At 45.6% G+C, this 18,344-nt stretch overlaps 1 protein-coding gene and 1 pseudogene across 1 annotated transcript; both read left to right on the forward strand.

The window, feature by feature from the left end:
- Positions 1-8,919, forward strand: part of LOC102825658 — a 30,412-nt pseudogene extending 21,493 nt beyond the window's left edge.
- A 3,499-nt stretch (positions 8,920-12,418) lies between these two features.
- Positions 12,419-17,750, forward strand: LOC102810774 (keratin, type II cuticular Hb1-like). Its single transcript, XM_006870015.1, has 9 exons — positions 12,419-12,781; positions 13,824-14,032; positions 14,911-14,971; positions 15,724-15,819; positions 16,046-16,210; positions 16,457-16,582; positions 16,854-17,074; positions 17,194-17,225; positions 17,521-17,750. The coding sequence occupies exons 1-9, from the start codon at positions 12,419-12,421 to the stop codon at positions 17,748-17,750; spliced, it is 1,503 nt and encodes a 500-aa protein (XP_006870077.1).
- The last annotated feature ends 594 nt before the right edge of the window (positions 17,751-18,344 follow it).

The following is an 18,344-nucleotide window of genomic DNA, read 5'->3' on the forward strand; positions in this document are numbered from 1 at the left end:
TGTCCTTTTCTAGGGGCTGGTCCCTCCTGATAACATGTCCAAAGGAAATGAGACCATGTCTCACCATCCTTACTTCTGAGGAGCATTAGAGCTCTATTTCTTCCAGACAGATAAGTTTGTTCTTCTAGCAATTCATGGTATATTCAATATTCTTCTCTAATACCATAATTCAAATGCAACAATTCTTTGGTCTTCCTTTTTCATGGTCCAGCTTTCCATCCATACAAAAAGACTGAAAATACAATGGCTTGTGCAGGCACACTTAGTCTTCAACGTGACATCTTTGCATTTTAGCTCTTTAAAGAGATATTTTGCAGCAGATTTGTCCAATACAATCTGTCATTTGATTTACTGACTGCTCCTCCCATGGGTATTGATTGTGGATTCAAGTAAAATGAAATCCTTGACAAGTTCCATCTTTTCTCCTTTTATGGTTTATTTGTCCAGTTGTGAAGATTTCTGTTTGCTTTACATTGAGGTGAAATCCACACAGAAGGATGTAATCTTTGGTCTTTTATCATTAAGTGCTTCAAGTCCTCTTTGCTGTCAGTAAGCAATGTTGTGTCATATACATATTAATTAGTACATATTACTGAAGTGGTCTTTTACATCTTTTTCAACTTTTGAATTTTCAAAAGTACAGAAAACTTGATAGAATAATACAGAAAACACTCACAGATTCCTCACCAAAAGTCAACAGTTTTTAACATTTTGCTATATTTGTTTTTATATTTGCCCAACTATTTGACAGATAACCCAATCCTGATCCTGACGCTATAATCTTCTTCATATAGTCCAGCTTTCAGATTCTTTGCTCAGTATGTAGACTAAGTATGGTGAAAAAATGCAATCCTGACACACACATTTACTAATTTTAAACTACTCTGTATCCCATTGTTCTAGTTGAAAGATAGTACAGGTTATGCATAAGCACAATCAAGTGTTCTGAAATTCCTAGATAGCCAGGTAGCTATCATCCAAATTTCTTGGCATAGATGAGGGAGAGATTCCAGCATTGCATCTGTTTCTTGAGACATCGCAATTAGTTTTCCATCAACTTCTGGACCCTTGTTTTTAACCAATGACTCCAGTACAGCTCAAATTTCTTCCTTTAATGCCATCGATTTTGATCATATTTGTTGTTGTTGTTAAGTGTCGTTCAGCTGGTTCTGACTCACAGCGACCCTCTATAGGGTTTCCAAGAAACATTTGGGAGGTTTGAACTGCCGACTTTGAGGTTCGCTGTCCAATGTTGATTGTACAGCATCACACCAGGAGTCGACGATCATATGCTATCACCTAAAATGTTTGAAGAGTCCTGGTGTGGCACTTCGATATAATGCACTGGGGAATGGTCACTTTGAAATGCGAGTTCGATGGCTCAAACACACCAACTACTCCTCAGAAACCCTATGCAGGGTTGCTATGAGTTGGAATCGACTAACAGCACTCAACAACAACAACAACAACAAAAACCCCAAAACAATTGAACATTAACCAATTCTTTTTAGTACTGTGACTCTGTTTGAATTTCTTATTCTGTTTTTACAGCTTGAATAATGCCAAGTGTTTTCATTCCTTTTTATATATATAATTCAAGGTCATTACACATTTCAACCAGGTCATTTTCTTGTCAAACCACCCTTTGAAATCATCTGTTCAGATCATTTACTTCATATTTTCTTCCATTTTCTTTAAATATTCTACCTTCAAGATCAAGTTCCAGAGTGTCTTCTGATATCCTTTTTGGTCTTTTCTTTCTTTCTTTCTTGTCTTTTATGACCTTTTGATTTCTTTGTGTTTGGTATCTTTGATGTCATCCTTCAGATCATCTGGTCTTCAGTCATTGGTGTTCAAGGCATTAAATCTGTTCCTTATGTGGTCTCTAGATTCCAGTGTGATAGACTCAATATATTACGTTGGCTCTGTAGACTTATTGTCATTTTTTTTCAGCTTCAATTTGAACTTACCTCAGATAGCTCTAGCTTTGTTCTGACTAATAATATTGAGAATTTCAATTGTCTTTCAACAGATGTGGTCAGTTTAATTCCTGTGTTCACATGTATAGTCACCATTTATGCTGTTGGAAAAGCTATTTGCAATAAGTAAGATGTTGGTGTTGAAAAATTCTATCAATAATAAAGGCTATAAAAATTCTAGGAATATTTGAGAAAAAATGAATTTGGAATGGATAGTAAATGATTCCTTAGAATTTTTCATTTTCTTGTATATAAAAATGACTCTTGCTCTTAAAAAATATGTGCTAAGGGCTGAATGCAAGAGCTAAAGCAGACAGAGATAAATACTGTCCACTGATGCTGTCCACAGACTTTCATATTCCTTTTGTCCATTGGAAGAGATTGTAATCATTATAATGAAATGAACTACAGAATTTGTTGAATGTAAAACTGATGATCTGCTTTGTAAACCTTCACGTAATTGACAATAAAAAAAAAAAAAAGTTTTAAAAAATAGCAAATGTGAACAAGTGTATAAGGGTGATATGCCTTTACCTCTACAGTTGACCTGTCAAATAGTTGAGAAAATAAAAAAGCAAATATAGTATAACATTAAAAATTGTTCAATCTTGGTGAAGGACCTGTGAACATTTGCTGTACTATTCTTTGAAGTTTTCTGTATATTTAGAAATTCAAAAGTTGAAAAGACATAAAGACAACTATTTAATAATCTGAGAATTGTTGCTGGGGTGGAGAAAATTAGATGTTTCTTAACAGCTCATTGGAGATCAGGGCAGAGGAAATCCAAATATGTCTCAGTAGCACCTCACTTACTACTGAAATAGAAACATTGGAACGTTGTTTACTAGTACCTCAATCCTCCTTTGGTCTCTGTACATGTGTAAACATGCACATACAAACACATACAAACACCCCACAGGCCCCTCTCCCCAATCTTTTCATAGCACTTATACTCTTTTCCTTCCCCTCTGCATTCTTGCTTCTCCTCCAACTGCTTTGCCAGCCCAGTGCCTGACACATTTTCAAGATGAAACATGCCAAGAAGCTCTACAACTCAGGGCTTCTAGGACACAGCACAGGGTGCAGGTCACTCCACCATTAAAGCACATTTTGGAGAGGCATTAGACCCCGGCTAACCACCCAAGCTCATTAAGTGGTAAATTGTCCCAACTCTATCTGCATAGCCAAGCCCCTTCCCAACCTCAGCATAAATAAGGCTGGGGAGCCCAGAGGAGCACATTCGAGTTTCCACCTGGACTTCAGAACTTCATCCTACCCTCTGCACCCCAACCCTACAGAAGCACCATGGCCTGTGGATTCGGTGGCCCAGCCTCCAGTAGCTTTCTACCTGTGGGCCCCGGCCCGGCCACTTCTGCATCACCACCGCCCCTTACTGAGGCATCTCCTGCTACTGTGACCTCACTGGGAGCTTCGGCAGCCACAGTGCCTGCGGAGGCTTCTGCTCTGGCTCTGGTGGACACAGCTTCGGCTACCACTCTGGAGGTGTGTGCGGGTCCAGCTCTCCCTGTATCACCTCCGCGTCTGTCAATGAGTGCCTGCTCATGCCCCTCAATCTGGAGATAGACCCCAACATGTGAAGTATGAAGCATGAAGTGAAGGAGCAGATCAAGGGTCTCAACCGCAAGTTTGCTGCCTTCATTGACAAGGAGGGTGTCCTTGAACACACCCTTCCTGAACCCCAGATCATGTTCAGAATTCAGACTGGATATTGAGGTACAACCTCAGAGTCAGGAAACTGCCTATAGAGTTCTCAGTTTAATGAAGGAAACAACAGAGCCAGAAACTCCAGTGAACAAGATGAAATCATTATACATGGCCTCATCAACCAAGTAAGAAACACACCGAGAATATAACAGAATCACAATATACCTCACTGCCTCCCACCACCCAATCTGATGAATGAGAGACACGGAGTCAAGGAAAGGCAAGAGGTGCCAATCTAATGAGAAGGTGTCTTTATATACTCAGCACCCTCAGACAAGGGCAGTTCCATAAGCTCCCAGTTCAGATAACACCCTAAGAACGTGATGTATCCTGAGCTCTTAGTTCTGAGGCGATATCAAAAGAAAGGGACACCTGAACCCCAAAGGAATAATCAAAGCACCAGTAAATTGGTATTTGCCTCTGTGATCCCCAAGGTAGAAGGTAAAGACAATAAGATATTGAGTTCCATCTACACAGTCCCCAGGGACGCTATTCCTGCTTACCACCAGCTATAAGGGGTTTCTTCTGATCGGAGGGAGAAGGTCAAGCTTGAAGCAAACATCCGACTCCTCCTGGCTCCAAGGATCTCTGATAGGTCTAGATCCATGTTATCAGATCCCTGAGGACCCCAGTACCTGGATAAATGCATTCTAAAAAGCAGAATCATAAGTTCTCTCTTCATTACATTAAGAATTGAGCACCAGTCTATAGTTACTCTGTGCTATCATTTGAAAGTCAACATCTACTTGTTGTCTAATAGCCTATGGGCAGCTTTCTGAATCGAAAATCAGATATTGCTCAATAATTTGTTGAATTCTCTTTGAGAAAACCAAGATTATGTTCAGTTTCTAATTGGTTATTTTCTACCCAATTTCAGTCTCTACCAGTGAACTAGCCACTGGGCTGTGAGTTGCTAGCACTTCAGCAAAGCCCCATCTCTGAAAACTGTTCATGACAATCTGACTCTTCCTCCCATCTCATGGCAGGTGCGCTTCCTGGAGCAGCAGAACAAACTGCTGGAGACCAAGTGGCAGTTCTACCAGAACCACAAGCAGTGTGAGAGCAACATGAAGCCCCTGTTTGAGAGATACATTGAGACTCTGAGGTGGGAGTGTGGAGGCCGACTGTGGGAGACTGGCCTCAGAACTCAACCATGTGCATGAGGTGCTGCAGGATTACAAGAAGTGAGTGCAGCAGACAGCGGTTCTACTTTGGCATCGGGCCTCTAGGCCAGATATTTCAGACTTGCATATTCCTTTTGTCCATTGACTAAAGACCAGTAGCTGTTTGTAGAGCTGGAAATTTGAAACCTCAGTGTTTTGTTAATTTCCCTAAGCAATTCATCAGAAGGTAAAAATATACAGAATTTGTGCTTGAACAGTCATCACTTGGATTACCAGACTTCCTCAAAATTCTTCAATCCTTTGGTCTTGCCACCTACATGGGTTTCTATCTGAGGAATTCAGAAATTTAAATGAAAATCAGAACAACTGGACTAGTAAGAATTATCTAAATTTTTGCAAGAGATTTGTTCCTTAGACAAATTTGACACAGTCCATGCGAAATTACACGATAGTTTATGGAACAGGTAATACGTATGAGGCCTTCAGGAAGTGTAGAATTTAATAAAATGTTTATACCCTGCATGAAATTCAAGCCACAAGGACATGGAAGATTTACCTGGCTTTGAGAAGCATGCCCATTGGGCCTCCTTGCAAGTAGAAGGAGCTAAGTGGGAACCCCTCTTAGAGCAGGACCCAGTCTGCTCAGGAGAAGGAATCTCACTCAGATTCCATCCCTGTCTCTTGAGAGAAACTTCTCTAGAGACCTGAGAGAAACCTAATGCCTTCTTCTTCCCTCCCACCCTGTCAGGTACAAGGAGGAAGTGGCTCTGAAGGCTTTGACAGAGAATCAATTTGTGTCTCTGAAGAAGGTGTGTGTCCATCTGTAGACTATGTGTCGGGAGGCCAGGTGGGGCTCTATAAGTATGGAAAGAACCCAAGGAGATGGCCCTCAGAGGCACCCAGGCTGATGGAGACACTGGCTCAGGGCCCAGGACACAGACCTGTAGATCCAATTGAAAGCCAGAAGTAGTGAGAGGAGGGAAGTCCAAGACCAAGCCTCCTGTAGTGTGAGGAGAAGGCTCAACAAGAGTGAGGGACAACATAAGAGGAAGAGAGGCTGGCTATTCCAAGGGCAAACGTCCAATATCAGACTTATAATGAATTGAGTAAGGATTGATTTAGGCTTTCAACCAAAAATAGGAGTCAGAGAGCCCCAGGGACCCTGAAAGGCAAAGGATAAGTAAATTCAGATACACACGGAGGCTGCTTCATAGCACTTGACTCCTGTGCAGTTAGTCAATGCATAATAGAAGATCCTGGTGACATTGAAGAAAACAGAAATGATTTGGAGACAGGGAGAATTTAGAGGAAATTGATTTTTTTCTTTTCTGACTCCCAGATCCATAATAAGGGATTTGGTCATAGCAAAGTGGAGGACTCATTTATCAGGAGTTTCTGTCTTGTTTGTTAAGACACAATGAATGTGTGCATGGGGCCAGGGTTGGTCAGAACCTAGGATGGTCCAAGTAAATCCTGACTAGAGACAGGGAGATGGAAAAACTGACGTTCCAAAGCTGCAATGGACCCCAAGAGCCTATCATGTCTCATTCATATGCAGGAGGTGGACTGCGCCTATCTTCACAAGTCAGATCTGGAGGCCAATGTGGAGTCTCTGATCCAGGAGATTGACTCCCTGCAACATCTGTATGAGGAGGTGAGGAGGCAGAAACAGAAACCCTGGAATCAGTCTAGAGGAGAAGGACTCAAACCTAGTATTGAGGTGTCAGACAGGGGTTTGGCTGGGAGCTACAGTCCATGATGCTCAATGCTGGAGCCCAGGGGTGCTGTGGATTTGGGTCAGTCTGTGGTAGGTGGGGCTATCTGCTGTCTCCCTTCCTCCATCCCAATCCCTGTAGGAGATCCGGGTTCTCAACTCCCACATTTCAGACACCACAGTTGTGGTCCAAATGGACAACAACCAAGACCTGAACATGGACTGCATCATCACCGAGATCAAGGCTCAGTATGATGACATCGCTAGCTGAAGCAGGACTGAGGCTGAGTCCTGGTACCACAGTAAGGTGAATAATTAATGGAACTTGCCTCCTAGACAGGGCAGTGAAAAGATGCATAGAGTAGAAAAGTCTTCTATTGCCTGGGGATTCTGATGCACTAGACAGTGCTGAGGGTGCTCACCAAGAGACCTATAAAGGGAGGGCAGACAGCTTTCATTTTAGAGGAACAGGCAGGACTGCCATGTGAGGTTGTGCAGGCTGAACACTGGACAACCTTCACCATCATTCCTGCTATCCTGATGGGCTTCCCTGTTCCCTCCCACAGTGCAAGGAGATGAAGCCCACCTGGCACAGGGAGACCCTGCACTGCATCAAGGAGGAGATCAACAAACTCAACCCTAAGGTCCAGAGGCTGACGGTTGAGGTGGAGAACACCAAGGGCCAAGTATGGGTCAGCCCGTGTCCAAGATCAGAGATGTTGAAGGTGTTCCCAGGGCCAAACAGTTAGTGCCTATACAACAATCTCCCCTTTCACCCCCCAGCCCGTTTACATGACTGGACCCTCTGGTAGTGGCCACTCAGAGAGACCCAAGAGAAGAAGGAAAGAAGGGTGTTTCCTGGGAGGTTTGTTCACAGCTGGGTGGTAGAAATTGAGCAAATCAGGGAAATGGACAGAGAGAGAGAGACCCAGGAACCGTAACCCATCTTGTTCTCTTCTGTGTCAGAATTCCAAGCTGGAGGCTGCCGTGACCCAGTCTGAGCAACAGGGCGAGGCAGCCCTCAGTGATGCCCATTCCAAGCTGGCTGGGCTGGAGGCGGCCCTGCAGAAGGCCAAGCAGGACATGACCCACCTGCCCAAGGAGTACCAGGAGGTGGTGAACTCCAGCTGGGTCTGGACATCGAGATTGCCACCTACCGGCACCTGCTGGAGGGCAAGGAGCACAGGTGGGGCCCAACCTTGTCTGAACCATAGTTGCCATCCCTACCACTTGCACAAAGGAGCCCTGGTAGAGCAATGGTTAAGCACTTTGCTGCTAACTAATAGGTCTTCAGTTTGAACCCACCTATTGCTCTGCTGGAATAAAAATCTGGTAATTTGCTTACATAAAAATTACAACCTAAGAATGTCTATTTCTTGTTTTTTTTTTGTTAATTGCTGTCGAGTTTGTTCTGACCCATAGTTCAAACTGACTTTGCAGTCCAGTGCATTAACTCACAGTGCCACAGCAGGACTCTGGGAATGTCTATGGGGCAGTTCTACTCTGTCTTATTGTTGTCAAGTACCATGGAGTCAGTTCTGACTCATAGTGACCCTGCTCAGGGTTTCCAAGGCTGCAAATCTTTATGGGAGCAGAAAGCCTCATCTTTCTCCCATGGAACAGCTGGTAGTTTCGAACTGCCAACCTTGAGGGTAGCAGCCCAATTCGTAAGCACCATGCTATTCTGTCCTATAAGATCACTTTAATTTCAAATAAAGTGGACTACGCACAGTAACAATCCCTTACACAAGTCCTACCCTTTCTCTTAGTTGAGCAAACCAGGGAGAAACCTAATCTTTATTCCATTGAAGAAGGACTGTTCCCTCAGACCCTCTACTTCTACCTTCTTGGCCACTGAGGATCCACCCTTCCCTAAGACTTCTGGGAGCTCCACTGGGAAACCAGGGCAAGTCACTAATGTCACCCTTTTCTTCTTCCACCTCTAAAGTGTGTGCAGGCGTTGGAGCCGTGAATGTCCGTAAGTAATTTACACCCTGTGCAAACTTTTACTGTGAGAGAGGGAGAGTCTGGGAGAAGGGGTTTTACTGAGACTTAATTTAAGAGTCGGGCAACATTACAGCAGGCAGTATTTGACACCAGGAAAGACCCAACAGCTTTTGAGACTAGACGGAACTGGAGTTGTCAAAAAAGAAGCTCGTAACTTTTAATACTCAGAGCTCAGAGCTTGCGGAGGGAGGGGCAGTCATTTGAGAGACAGGATGATCTGTTTCCCAGAATTTTGACTCAGGCTTTGGGGTCCGCAGATGTTAGCAGCACCCAGGGCGGAGTTGTCTGCAGGGACCTCACTGTATCTTGATCCTGGCCAGTGACCAGCAGTTTCAACAGTGCCCCCTGGTGTAGCAACCCCGGGCAGTGAGCACATGGAAGAGTGTACTCTGAGGTCTTTCCAATTCCAACACCTCTGGTAGCCGGTGCACCAGCAGTGTAGGCTCTTGTAGCATTAGCTCTAGTGGCATGGGCTCCTACTCCACCAGCTCCCAGAAGTGTTAAGTGACCCAATACAAACCCAGGGCACAAAGCATCTCTTCCAGCCAGCCCCACCCTGTCCTGGGGACTGGAGCAAGTTCTCAATTGCTTACACTGCACTTTAATACCTCTTCTCTTCCATACCTCGTCTCTCTTTTCTGTGTCATCCCCTCCTTGTTGGCTCTGCTGCCCTAAGCTGGGAAACACTATCCCAATGAAAGTTTCTGGATACCCTCAGGAGGGGCATTCAGGGGTACCCAGGACCTGGCTCATGACCCAATCCTGAGCGAATGGGCAGAGCCCCCTCATCTCTTATTCTTTCCTCTACCTTGTTAGTCCCTGTCTTGATCGGAGTTTCCAATAAATCAATGTAGCCAATCCTGGAGCTAGTCTGTGCCTCTGTTAATCTCAGGGCTGGGGACTTGGGAAGGTCTCTAAAATCCTGGCATTGCACTGTGGGATAATGCGCTGAACTGCAGAGTCATTTGAACCACAAGGTCAGTGGTTCAGGTTCAACAGCAGCTCCTTGCAAATCGTATACAGAGTCTCTATGGGTCCAAAATGACTCGACAGCACTTAACAACAACAACCAAAGTCTTAGAAGCAGAGAAAGGCCTAAGTAAAGGATCTCTGCTACAATCTTCTATCTCTGGGCTCACAGCAGTCTCAGATTAAGCAAAGACCTAACATGATGCAATTTTATCAAAACCCCCTCAATGATTTTATCCACCCATTTAATACGTCTTACAGATGAAAAAAACTGAAGCCCAGAGAGACTCAGTAACTTAGACAGGCTCCTACAATGAGTTGGGGTTTTGGCTCTCTGGTTTTCTCTGGTATTCATTTCTGGAAACCGCAGCTGCCTCCCAGAAATCAACCCTATACACATCTATAAACTGATGGGTAATGAAGATTACATCTGTCTTGAAAGAAAGAGTCAGAATGCTCCTTAGAAGCAAGGATGGTGGGACTTGTCTTAATTACTATGGACATGGTATCAGGATGGACCAGTCCCTGGAGAAGGACACCATACTCACTTAGTAAAGTAGAAGGTCAGTGAAAAAAGAGGAAGACCTTCAACAAGATGGACTGACACAGTGGCAACAACAATGCAAACAAACATAGCAAGGATTACAAAGCTCGAACAGGGCCAGGCAGTGTTTCATTCTGTTGTACACAGACTTGCTATGAATCAAAACCATCTAAATGGCACCTAACAACAACAGTGATAGAAAAGTTAAATGCTGTGTGGAAGGTGCCTTGACTCAGTGCTACTCTTCAAACACCAGCAGAATTGCTGGGAGTACCCCTGCTCAATTGTGGGAAGTAGCTGGAATGGCTGGTGTGGGTAAAAAGAGCCTCAGGAGTGCTGGTCTGACACATAAAGTCTTAGACTGGACACTCAGCTGAAACACACCCTCCTCTGGATGATCAGATGGCTGACGCCAACATCTGCCTTGTCATAGGGCATGACTCCTACCAGACTCTACTCACCTTTTTGCTCCTCTACTTTTTCCATCAACCCCACCCTTTTCTTCCTTCCCCCAGTTTTACCTGCTGAAGACCCTAAAGCGTAGCTACTACTGGGGGCTGCCAATCTACTCATTCACTTCTCTATTCTCTTCAAGGAAGCCCTGGATGGCACAAAGGGTAAAGCACTAGACTCTAGGCCATTTAAATCCACCCAGAGGCCTGGATATTTTTTATCTGAAAGGGAGCAGTAGGAAACCTTATGGAGCACTCTGCTGCACACACAGGGTTACCATCAGTCACAATGAACTCAACAGTAACTAAAAACAGTAACAATCTTCTTCAATTGCATTCAAACCTATGTACTTTATGAGATAAATGTTGTAGAACATGGTCTACTAGAGTAGGGATAAAAATATAATATGAACTATGAAGGTAATTACAATACACCAAAGACGTATAAAATAACAAAAACGTCCTCTAATTCTAAGCCACAAGGTCCTGCAAATTAAGCCCATTCCCCTCTCCAACCCCAAACAGCCTCATATTGCCCTTGTAACACACACATCCCTAACTGGCTCCTCCTGGTTCTTACAATCCATTCATCTCTGTGCAAATCTTCCTTAGACTGACTCCTCGCAAGCCCTAAATGCACAGATACCTCCTCCCGAACAATCTTGAGCTTTCTAAGAATTAGGAAGTCCATGGACTGGCATAGTTTGTAGTGAGAAGTCATGGCATCAGATAGTGAACCCTGAGGAAGTTATTTCGTCTCTCTGAGCATCAGTTTTCTCAGCTGAAAACAGGAGTAATAATATACACTTCATATAGGTAATGTGAAAATGAGAACCTCAAGGAGATGGATTGACACAGTGGTACCAGCAATGGGCTTACGTATAACAACAATTGTGAGGATGGCACAGGACTGGGCAGTGTTTCATTCTGTTACACATAGGATCGCTATGAATTAGAACTGACTCAATGGCACCTAATAACAACAATGTCACATAATAAAACCATAGAGTAGATGACAAATAAAAGGGAAATTCCCTTTTATCATAAAAGGACTTATGCTTCCTACAAAGTTCTTTCTAATTGTAAAGAGAAAAGTGTATTCATGAGACCAAATTTAGCATCACCAAAAGTAGGACAATTTGGCATTTTGTGCTTTCTACTGTGATAGACAAAATCCCTGGTGGAGCAGTGGTTAAAGCACTCTGCTGCTAACCAAAACATCTGCAGTTTGAACCCACCAGCCACTCCACAGCAGAAAGATGTACAGTCAGCTTCCTGAAAGATTTAAATCCTTGGGAACCCTATGGGGGCAGTTCTATCATATGAAGAGGAATTGACTTGAGAGCAATGAATTTTAGTGTGATATACTGAGTTATTCAGCATCTCTGATGAAGTATTTTTTGTCACTACTGAAGTAGAAACATCGGAATGGTATTTACTAGGACCTTAATCTTCCCTATGTCCCTATACATGTGTATACACTCACTCACACTCACACACACACAAACGTCTCACAGGCCCCTCTCCCCCATCCTTTTCCTAGCCCTCAGACTCCCTTCCCTTCCCTCTCCATTCTTGCTTTTCCTCCAACTCCTTTGCCTCCCCAGTGCCTGAGGCATTTTCAAGATGAAACTTGCCAAGAAGCTCTACAACCCAGGGACTCTAGGACACAGAAGAGGGTGCGGGCCACTCCACCATTAAAACACATTTTGGAGAGGCGTTGGACCCCGGCTAACCACCCAAGCTCATAAAGTGGCAAATTGTCCAAACTCCATCTGCATAGCCAAGCCCCTTCCCAATCTGAGCATAAATAAGGCTGGGGAGCCCAGAGGAGCACATTGGAGTTTCCACCTGGACTTCAGAACTTCATCCTACCCTCTGCACCCCAACCCTACAGAAGCACCATGACCTGTGGATTCAGTGGCCGCGCCTCCAGCAGCATTTCAGCCTGCGGACCTCGCCCCAGCCGCTGCTGTATCACCGCTGCCCCCTACCGCGGTATCTCCTGCTACCGCGGCCTCACTGGGAGCTACAGCAGCCACAGCATCTGCGGGGGCTTCCGCTCTGGATCCAGTGGACGCAGCTTCGGCTACCGCTCTGGAGGTGTGTGCGGGCCCAGCTCACCTGGCATCACCTCCGTGTCTGTCAACGAGAGCCTGCTCGTGCCCCTCAACCTGAAGATGGACCCCAACGCGCAGAGTGTGAAGTATGAAGAGAAGGAGCAGATCAAGGGTCTCAACAGCAGGTTTGCTGCCTTCATTGATAAGGTGAGTATCCTTGATCACACCTTTCCTGAATCCCAGCCCATGTTCAGAATTCAGAATAGACATTGAGGCACAACCTCAGAGTCTAGAAACTGCCCATAGAGTTCTCAGTTTGATGGAGGAAGCAACAGAGCCAGAAATTCCAATGAAGAAGATGAAGTCATTAGCCATTGCCTTATAAATCAAGTAACAAACACACAGAGAATATAACAGAATCACAATATACTTCACCGCCTCCCACCACCCAATCTGATGAATGAGAGAAACAGAGCCAAGGAGAGGCAAGACGTGACAATCTAAAGAGAAGGTCACTTTATATACTCAGCACACTCCGAAAGGCCAGTATCAGAAACCCCCAATACAAATAACACCCTAAGAACACGATGTGTCCTGAACTCTTAAATCTGAGGAGTTATCAAAAGGAAGGGACACCTGAACTGCAATGGAATGATCAAAGCTCCATTAAACTGGTTTTGCCTCTGTGATCCCCAAAACAGAAGGTAAAGACAATAAAATATTGAGTTCCTTCTGCATAGTCCACAGAGACACTATTCCTGCTTACCACCAGCTATAAGGAGTTTCTTCTGATCGGAGGGAGAAGGTCAACCTTGAGCCAAACCCCCGACTCCTCCTGGCTTAAAGGACCTCTGATAGGTCTAGATCCATGTTATCAGATCCCTGAGGACTCCAGTACCTGGATAAATCCTCTCAACAAAGCAGAATCTTAAGTTCTCCCTTCATTACATTAAAAATTGAGTACCACTTTCTATTTGCTCTGTGCTATCATTTAGAACACAACATCTAGATGTTGTCCAATAACTTATTGACAGCTTTCTGAATCCAAAATCAGATACAGCTTAATAATTTGTTGAATTCTCTTTCAGAAAACCAAGATTATGTTTAGTTTCTAATTGGCAAATTTCTACCCATTTTCTGTCTCTATCACTGAGCCAGCCACTAGGCTGTGAGTTGCTAGCACTTCAGCAAACCCCCTTCTCTGAAAACTGTTCAGGGCAATCTGACTCTTCCTCCCATCTCATGGCAGGTGCGCTTCCTGGAGCAGCAGAACAAACTGCTGGAGACCAAGTGGCAGTTCTACCAGAACCGAAAGTGCTGTGAGAGCAACCTGGAGCCACTGTTTGGGGGCTACATTGAGACACTGAGGCGGGAGGCTGAGACTGTGGAGGCCGACAGCGGGAGACTGGCCTCAGAGCTCAACCACGTGCAGGAGGTGCTGGAGGGCTACAAGAAGAAGTGAGTGCAGCAGACAGCGGTTCTGCTTTGGCATTGAGCCTCGGGGCCAGATACACCAGCCTTGCAAATACCTTTGGTCTATTGAATGAAGTTCTGGTAGTGTAGTGGTTATGAATCAGGCTGCGAACCACAAGGTTAGCAGTTTGAAACTACCAGCTGTTCCACGTGATAAAGATGAAGTTTCTACTCCCATATAGAGTTACAGCCTCGGAAACGCTATACAGGGTTGCTATGAGTCGGAATCCGACTCCCCGGCACGTAACCACCACCACCATTGACTGAAGGCCAGTAGCTGTTTAGAATTGGAGATTTGAAACCTCACAATTTTGTTAATTTTCCTAGGAAACTACTGAGAAGGTAGACATTTACAGAATTTGTGTTTGAACAAACATCACTTGGATTACCCAGATTTCCTCAAGACTCTTCAATCCTTTGACCTTGCCACCTCCAAGGGTTTTCTATTTGGCGAATTCAGAAGTTTAAACCAAAATTAGGATGATGGGACTAGTAAGAATTATCTGAATCTTTGCAAGAGATTTGTCCTTAGAGAGATTTGACAAAGCCCATGCAATATTGCACGAGAGTTTATGGAGCAGGTAGTGTCTATGAGGCCTACAGGAAACATAGAATTTAATAGAATGTTTAACCCTGCATGAATTTCAAGCCACAATGTTGTGGAGGATTTCCCTGGAGCTGGGAAGCATGGACTTTGGTCCTTCTTCCAAGGAAAAGGAGCAAAATGGGAACCCCTCTTAAACCAGGACACAGTCTGCTCAGGAGAAAGAAAATCACTCACATCACACCCTTGTGTCTTCAGAAGGCTTCTCTAGAGACCTGAGAGAAATCTAATGCCTTCTTCTTCCCTCCCCCGATGTCAGGTACGAGGAGGAAGTGGCTCTGAGGGCTTCAGCAGAGAATCAATTTGTGGCTCTGAAGAAGGTGGGTGTCCATCTGTAGATTCTGTGTCGGGAGGCCAAGTGGGGCTCTATGAGTATGGAAAGAACCCAAGGAGATTGCCCTCAGAGACACCCAGGCTGATGGAGACACTGGCTCAGAGACCCACAACACAGACCTGTAGAGCTAATCACAAAGCCAGATATGTGAGAGGAGGGACAGTCCGAGAACAAGCCTCTTGTGGTGTGAGGAGAAGGCTTGACAAGAGTGAGGATAACATAGAAAGAAGAAAGGCTATTACAAGGGCAAATATCCAATGTCGGGTAGCTTATAATGGGTTTAGAAAGGATTGACTTGGGCTTTGAACCAAAAATAGGTGTCAGAGAACTACAGGGTCACTGGACGTCAAAGGATAAGCAAATTCAGATTTCATGGCACGTGACTCCTATGCAGTCGGTCAACATATAATAGAGGGTCCTGGTGACACCGAATAAGAAAGAAATAATTTGGGCAGAGAGATTTTAGGGGAAATTGATTTCTTTTCTTTTCTGACTCCCAGATCCATAAAGAGGGATTTGGTCATAGCAAAATGGAGGACTCATTTATCAGGAGGTGCTGTCTTAGATGTTAACATGAAATGAATGGGAGCATGGGGCTAGGGTTGGTCAGGACAGTGGGTCTCCTGGTTGTATAGAATGGTCAAGGTAAATCCTACCTAGAGACCCCTTGTCTGGAAAAACTGACATTCCAAAGCTGCAATGCACTCCAAGAGCCTATCATGTCTTGTTCTTTCACAGGAGGTAGACTGCGCCTATCTTCACAAGTCAGATCTGGAGGCCAATGTAGAGTCTCTGACTCAGGAGATTGACTTCCTGCGACATCTGTATGAGGAGGTGAGCGGGCAGAAACAGACACCTTAGAAGCCAGTCTAGAAGAGAAGCTATCAAGCCTAGTGTTGAGGTGTCAGACAGGGGTTTGGCTGGGAGGTGCAGTCCATGATGCTAACTGCCAGGCAGATATTGGAGACTAGGGGTGCTGTGAAGATTGGTCAGTCTGTGGTGGGTGGAGCTATGTTCTAAAGTTTCCGCTGTCTCCTTTCCTCTACCCAAATCCCTGTAGGAGATCCGGGTTCTCAACTCCCACATTTCAGACACCTCAGTCGTGGTCCAAATGGACAACAGCCGAGACCTGAACATGGACTGCATCATCGCTGAGATCAAGGCTCAGTATGATGACATCGCTAGCCGAAGCAGGACTGACGCTAAGTCCTGGTACCGCAGCAAGGTGAGTAATTGATAGAACTTGCCTCCTAGACACGGCAGTGACAAGATGCATAGAGTAGAAAAGTCTTCTATTGCCTGGGGATTCTGATGTACTAGACACTGCAGAGGGTCCTTCCCTAAGGACATATAAGGGGAGGGCACACAGCTCTCATTGGGGTGGCACAGGTGTTGTTGTGCAGGCTGAACACTGGACAATCTGCACCATCATTCCTGCTATACTGATGGGCTTCCCTGTTCCCTCCCACAGTGTGAGGAGATGAAGGCCACAGTGACCCGGCATGGGGAGACACTGCGCCGCACCAAGGAGGAGATCAACGAACTCAACCGCAAGGTCCAGAGGCTAACGGCTGAAGTGGAGAACGCCAAGGTCCAGGTATGGGTCAGCCTGTGTCCAAGACCAGAGATTCTGAAGGCCTTCCCAGGGCCAAACAGTCAGTGACTACACAGACTCCCCATTCTGCCCCCAGCCAGTATACATGACTAGCATCTCTGGTTGTGGCCACTCAGAGAGACCCAAGAGAGGAAGGAGAGAAGGGCGTGTCCTGGGAGGTTTGTTCACAGCTAGGAGGTAGAAATTGAGCAAATCCAGGAAATGGACAGAGAGATCCAAGAACTATAACCCATCTTGTTCTCTTCTGCACCAGAATTCCAAGCTGGAGGCCGCAGTATCCCAGTCTGAGCAGCATGGCGAGGCAGCCCTCAGTGATGCCCGTTCCAAGCTGGCTGGGCTGGAGGGTGCCCTGCAGAAGGCCAAGCAGGACATGGCCTGCCTGCTCAAGGAATACCAGGAGGTGATGAACTCCAAGCTGGGCCTGGACATCGAGATCGCCACCTACCGGCGCCTGCTGGAGGGCGAGGAGCACAGGTGGGGCCCAATCTTGTCTGACCCAGAGTTGCCATCCCTTCCTCTTGCACAAAGAAGCCCTGATTGTGCAATGATTAAACTCTCCACTGCTAATCACCCTTTTCTTCTTCCCCTGCTAGACTGTGTGAAGGTGTTGGAGCCGTGAATGTCCGTAAGTAATTTAGGCCCTGTGGAAATGTTTACTGTAAGGGAGGGGAGAGTCTGGGAGAAGGGGTTTTACTGAGACTTAATTTAAGAGTGGGCCGACATTACAGCAGGCCGTATTTGAGGTCAGACACCAGGAAAGATCCAACAGCTTTTGAGACTAGATGGACCTGGAGTTGTCAACTAGAAGAAGCGCCTGACTTTTAATACTCAGAGCTCAGGGCTAGTGAAATGAGGGGCAGTCATTTGAGACACAGGATTATCTGTTCCCCAGTACTTCACTCAGACTTTTGGATTTGCAGGTGTTAGCAGCTCCAGGGGTGGAATCGTCTGTGGGGACCTCAGTGTGTCGGGATCCAGGCCAGTGACCGGCTACGTCAGCAGTGCACCCTGCACCGGGAACCTAGCCGTGAGCACTGGGAGATGCGCCCCCTGTGGTCCTTCCAATTCCTTCACCTCTAGTAGCCTGCGCACTTGCGGTGTAAGCTCCTGTGCTGTGAGCTCATATGCCAGCAGCTGCCGGAAGTGTTAGGTGCCCCAGTACAAACCCAGGGCACAAAGCATCTCTTCCAGCTGGAGCAAGTTCTCAACTGCTTACATTACACTTCAATACCTCTTCAGTTCCATGCCCCGCCTCTCTTTTCTGTGTCATGCCCTGCTCTTTGGCTCTGCTGCCCTACACTGGGAAAGAATACCCCAAAGAAAAGTTCTGATGCTCCCAGGGGGGCATTAAGGGGCACACAAGACCAGGCCCATTACCTATTCCTGAAGGAATGGGCAGAGCACCCTAGTCTCTCGCTCTTTCCACTGCCTTGTTAGTCCCTGTCTTGATCTGAGTTTCCAATAAATCAATATAGCCAATCCTGGAGCTAGTCTGTGCCTCTGTTAATCTCAGGGCTGGGAACTTGGGAGGGTCTCCAAAGTCTTGGCGGAGTGCTGTGGGATAATGCACTGGACTGCAGAGTTGTTTCAACCACAAGGTCAATGGTACAAGTTCACCAGCCACCCCTTGCAAATCCTATACAGGGTCGCTATGGGGCTTAAATGACTTGACAACACTTAACAACAACAACCAAAGTCTTAGGAGCAGAGAAAGGCCTAAGAGAAGGATCTCTAGTACAATCTT

This window comes from Chrysochloris asiatica, unplaced genomic scaffold, assembly GCF_000296735.1.
Source record: "Chrysochloris asiatica unplaced genomic scaffold, ChrAsi1.0 scaffold00138, whole genome shotgun sequence".
Classification (NCBI taxonomy): domain Eukaryota; kingdom Metazoa; phylum Chordata; class Mammalia; order Afrosoricida; family Chrysochloridae; genus Chrysochloris; species Chrysochloris asiatica.

What these genes read in the sequence shown, in the direction of transcription:
- LOC102810774 (XM_006870015.1), top strand. Translation starts at nt 12,419, where the DNA reads ATGACCTGTGGATTCAGTGGCCGCGCCTCCAGCAGCATTTCAGCCTGC. An exon ending in CTGGAGGGCTACAAGAAGAA is followed by an intron (nt 14,033 to 14,910) that starts GTGAGTGCAGCA and finishes CCCCGATGTCAG; the next exon opens with GTACGAGGAGGAAGTGGCTC. An exon ending in AATTTGTGGCTCTGAAGAAG is followed by an intron (nt 14,972 to 15,723) that starts GTGGGTGTCCAT and finishes GTTCTTTCACAG; the next exon opens with GAGGTAGACTGCGCCTATCT.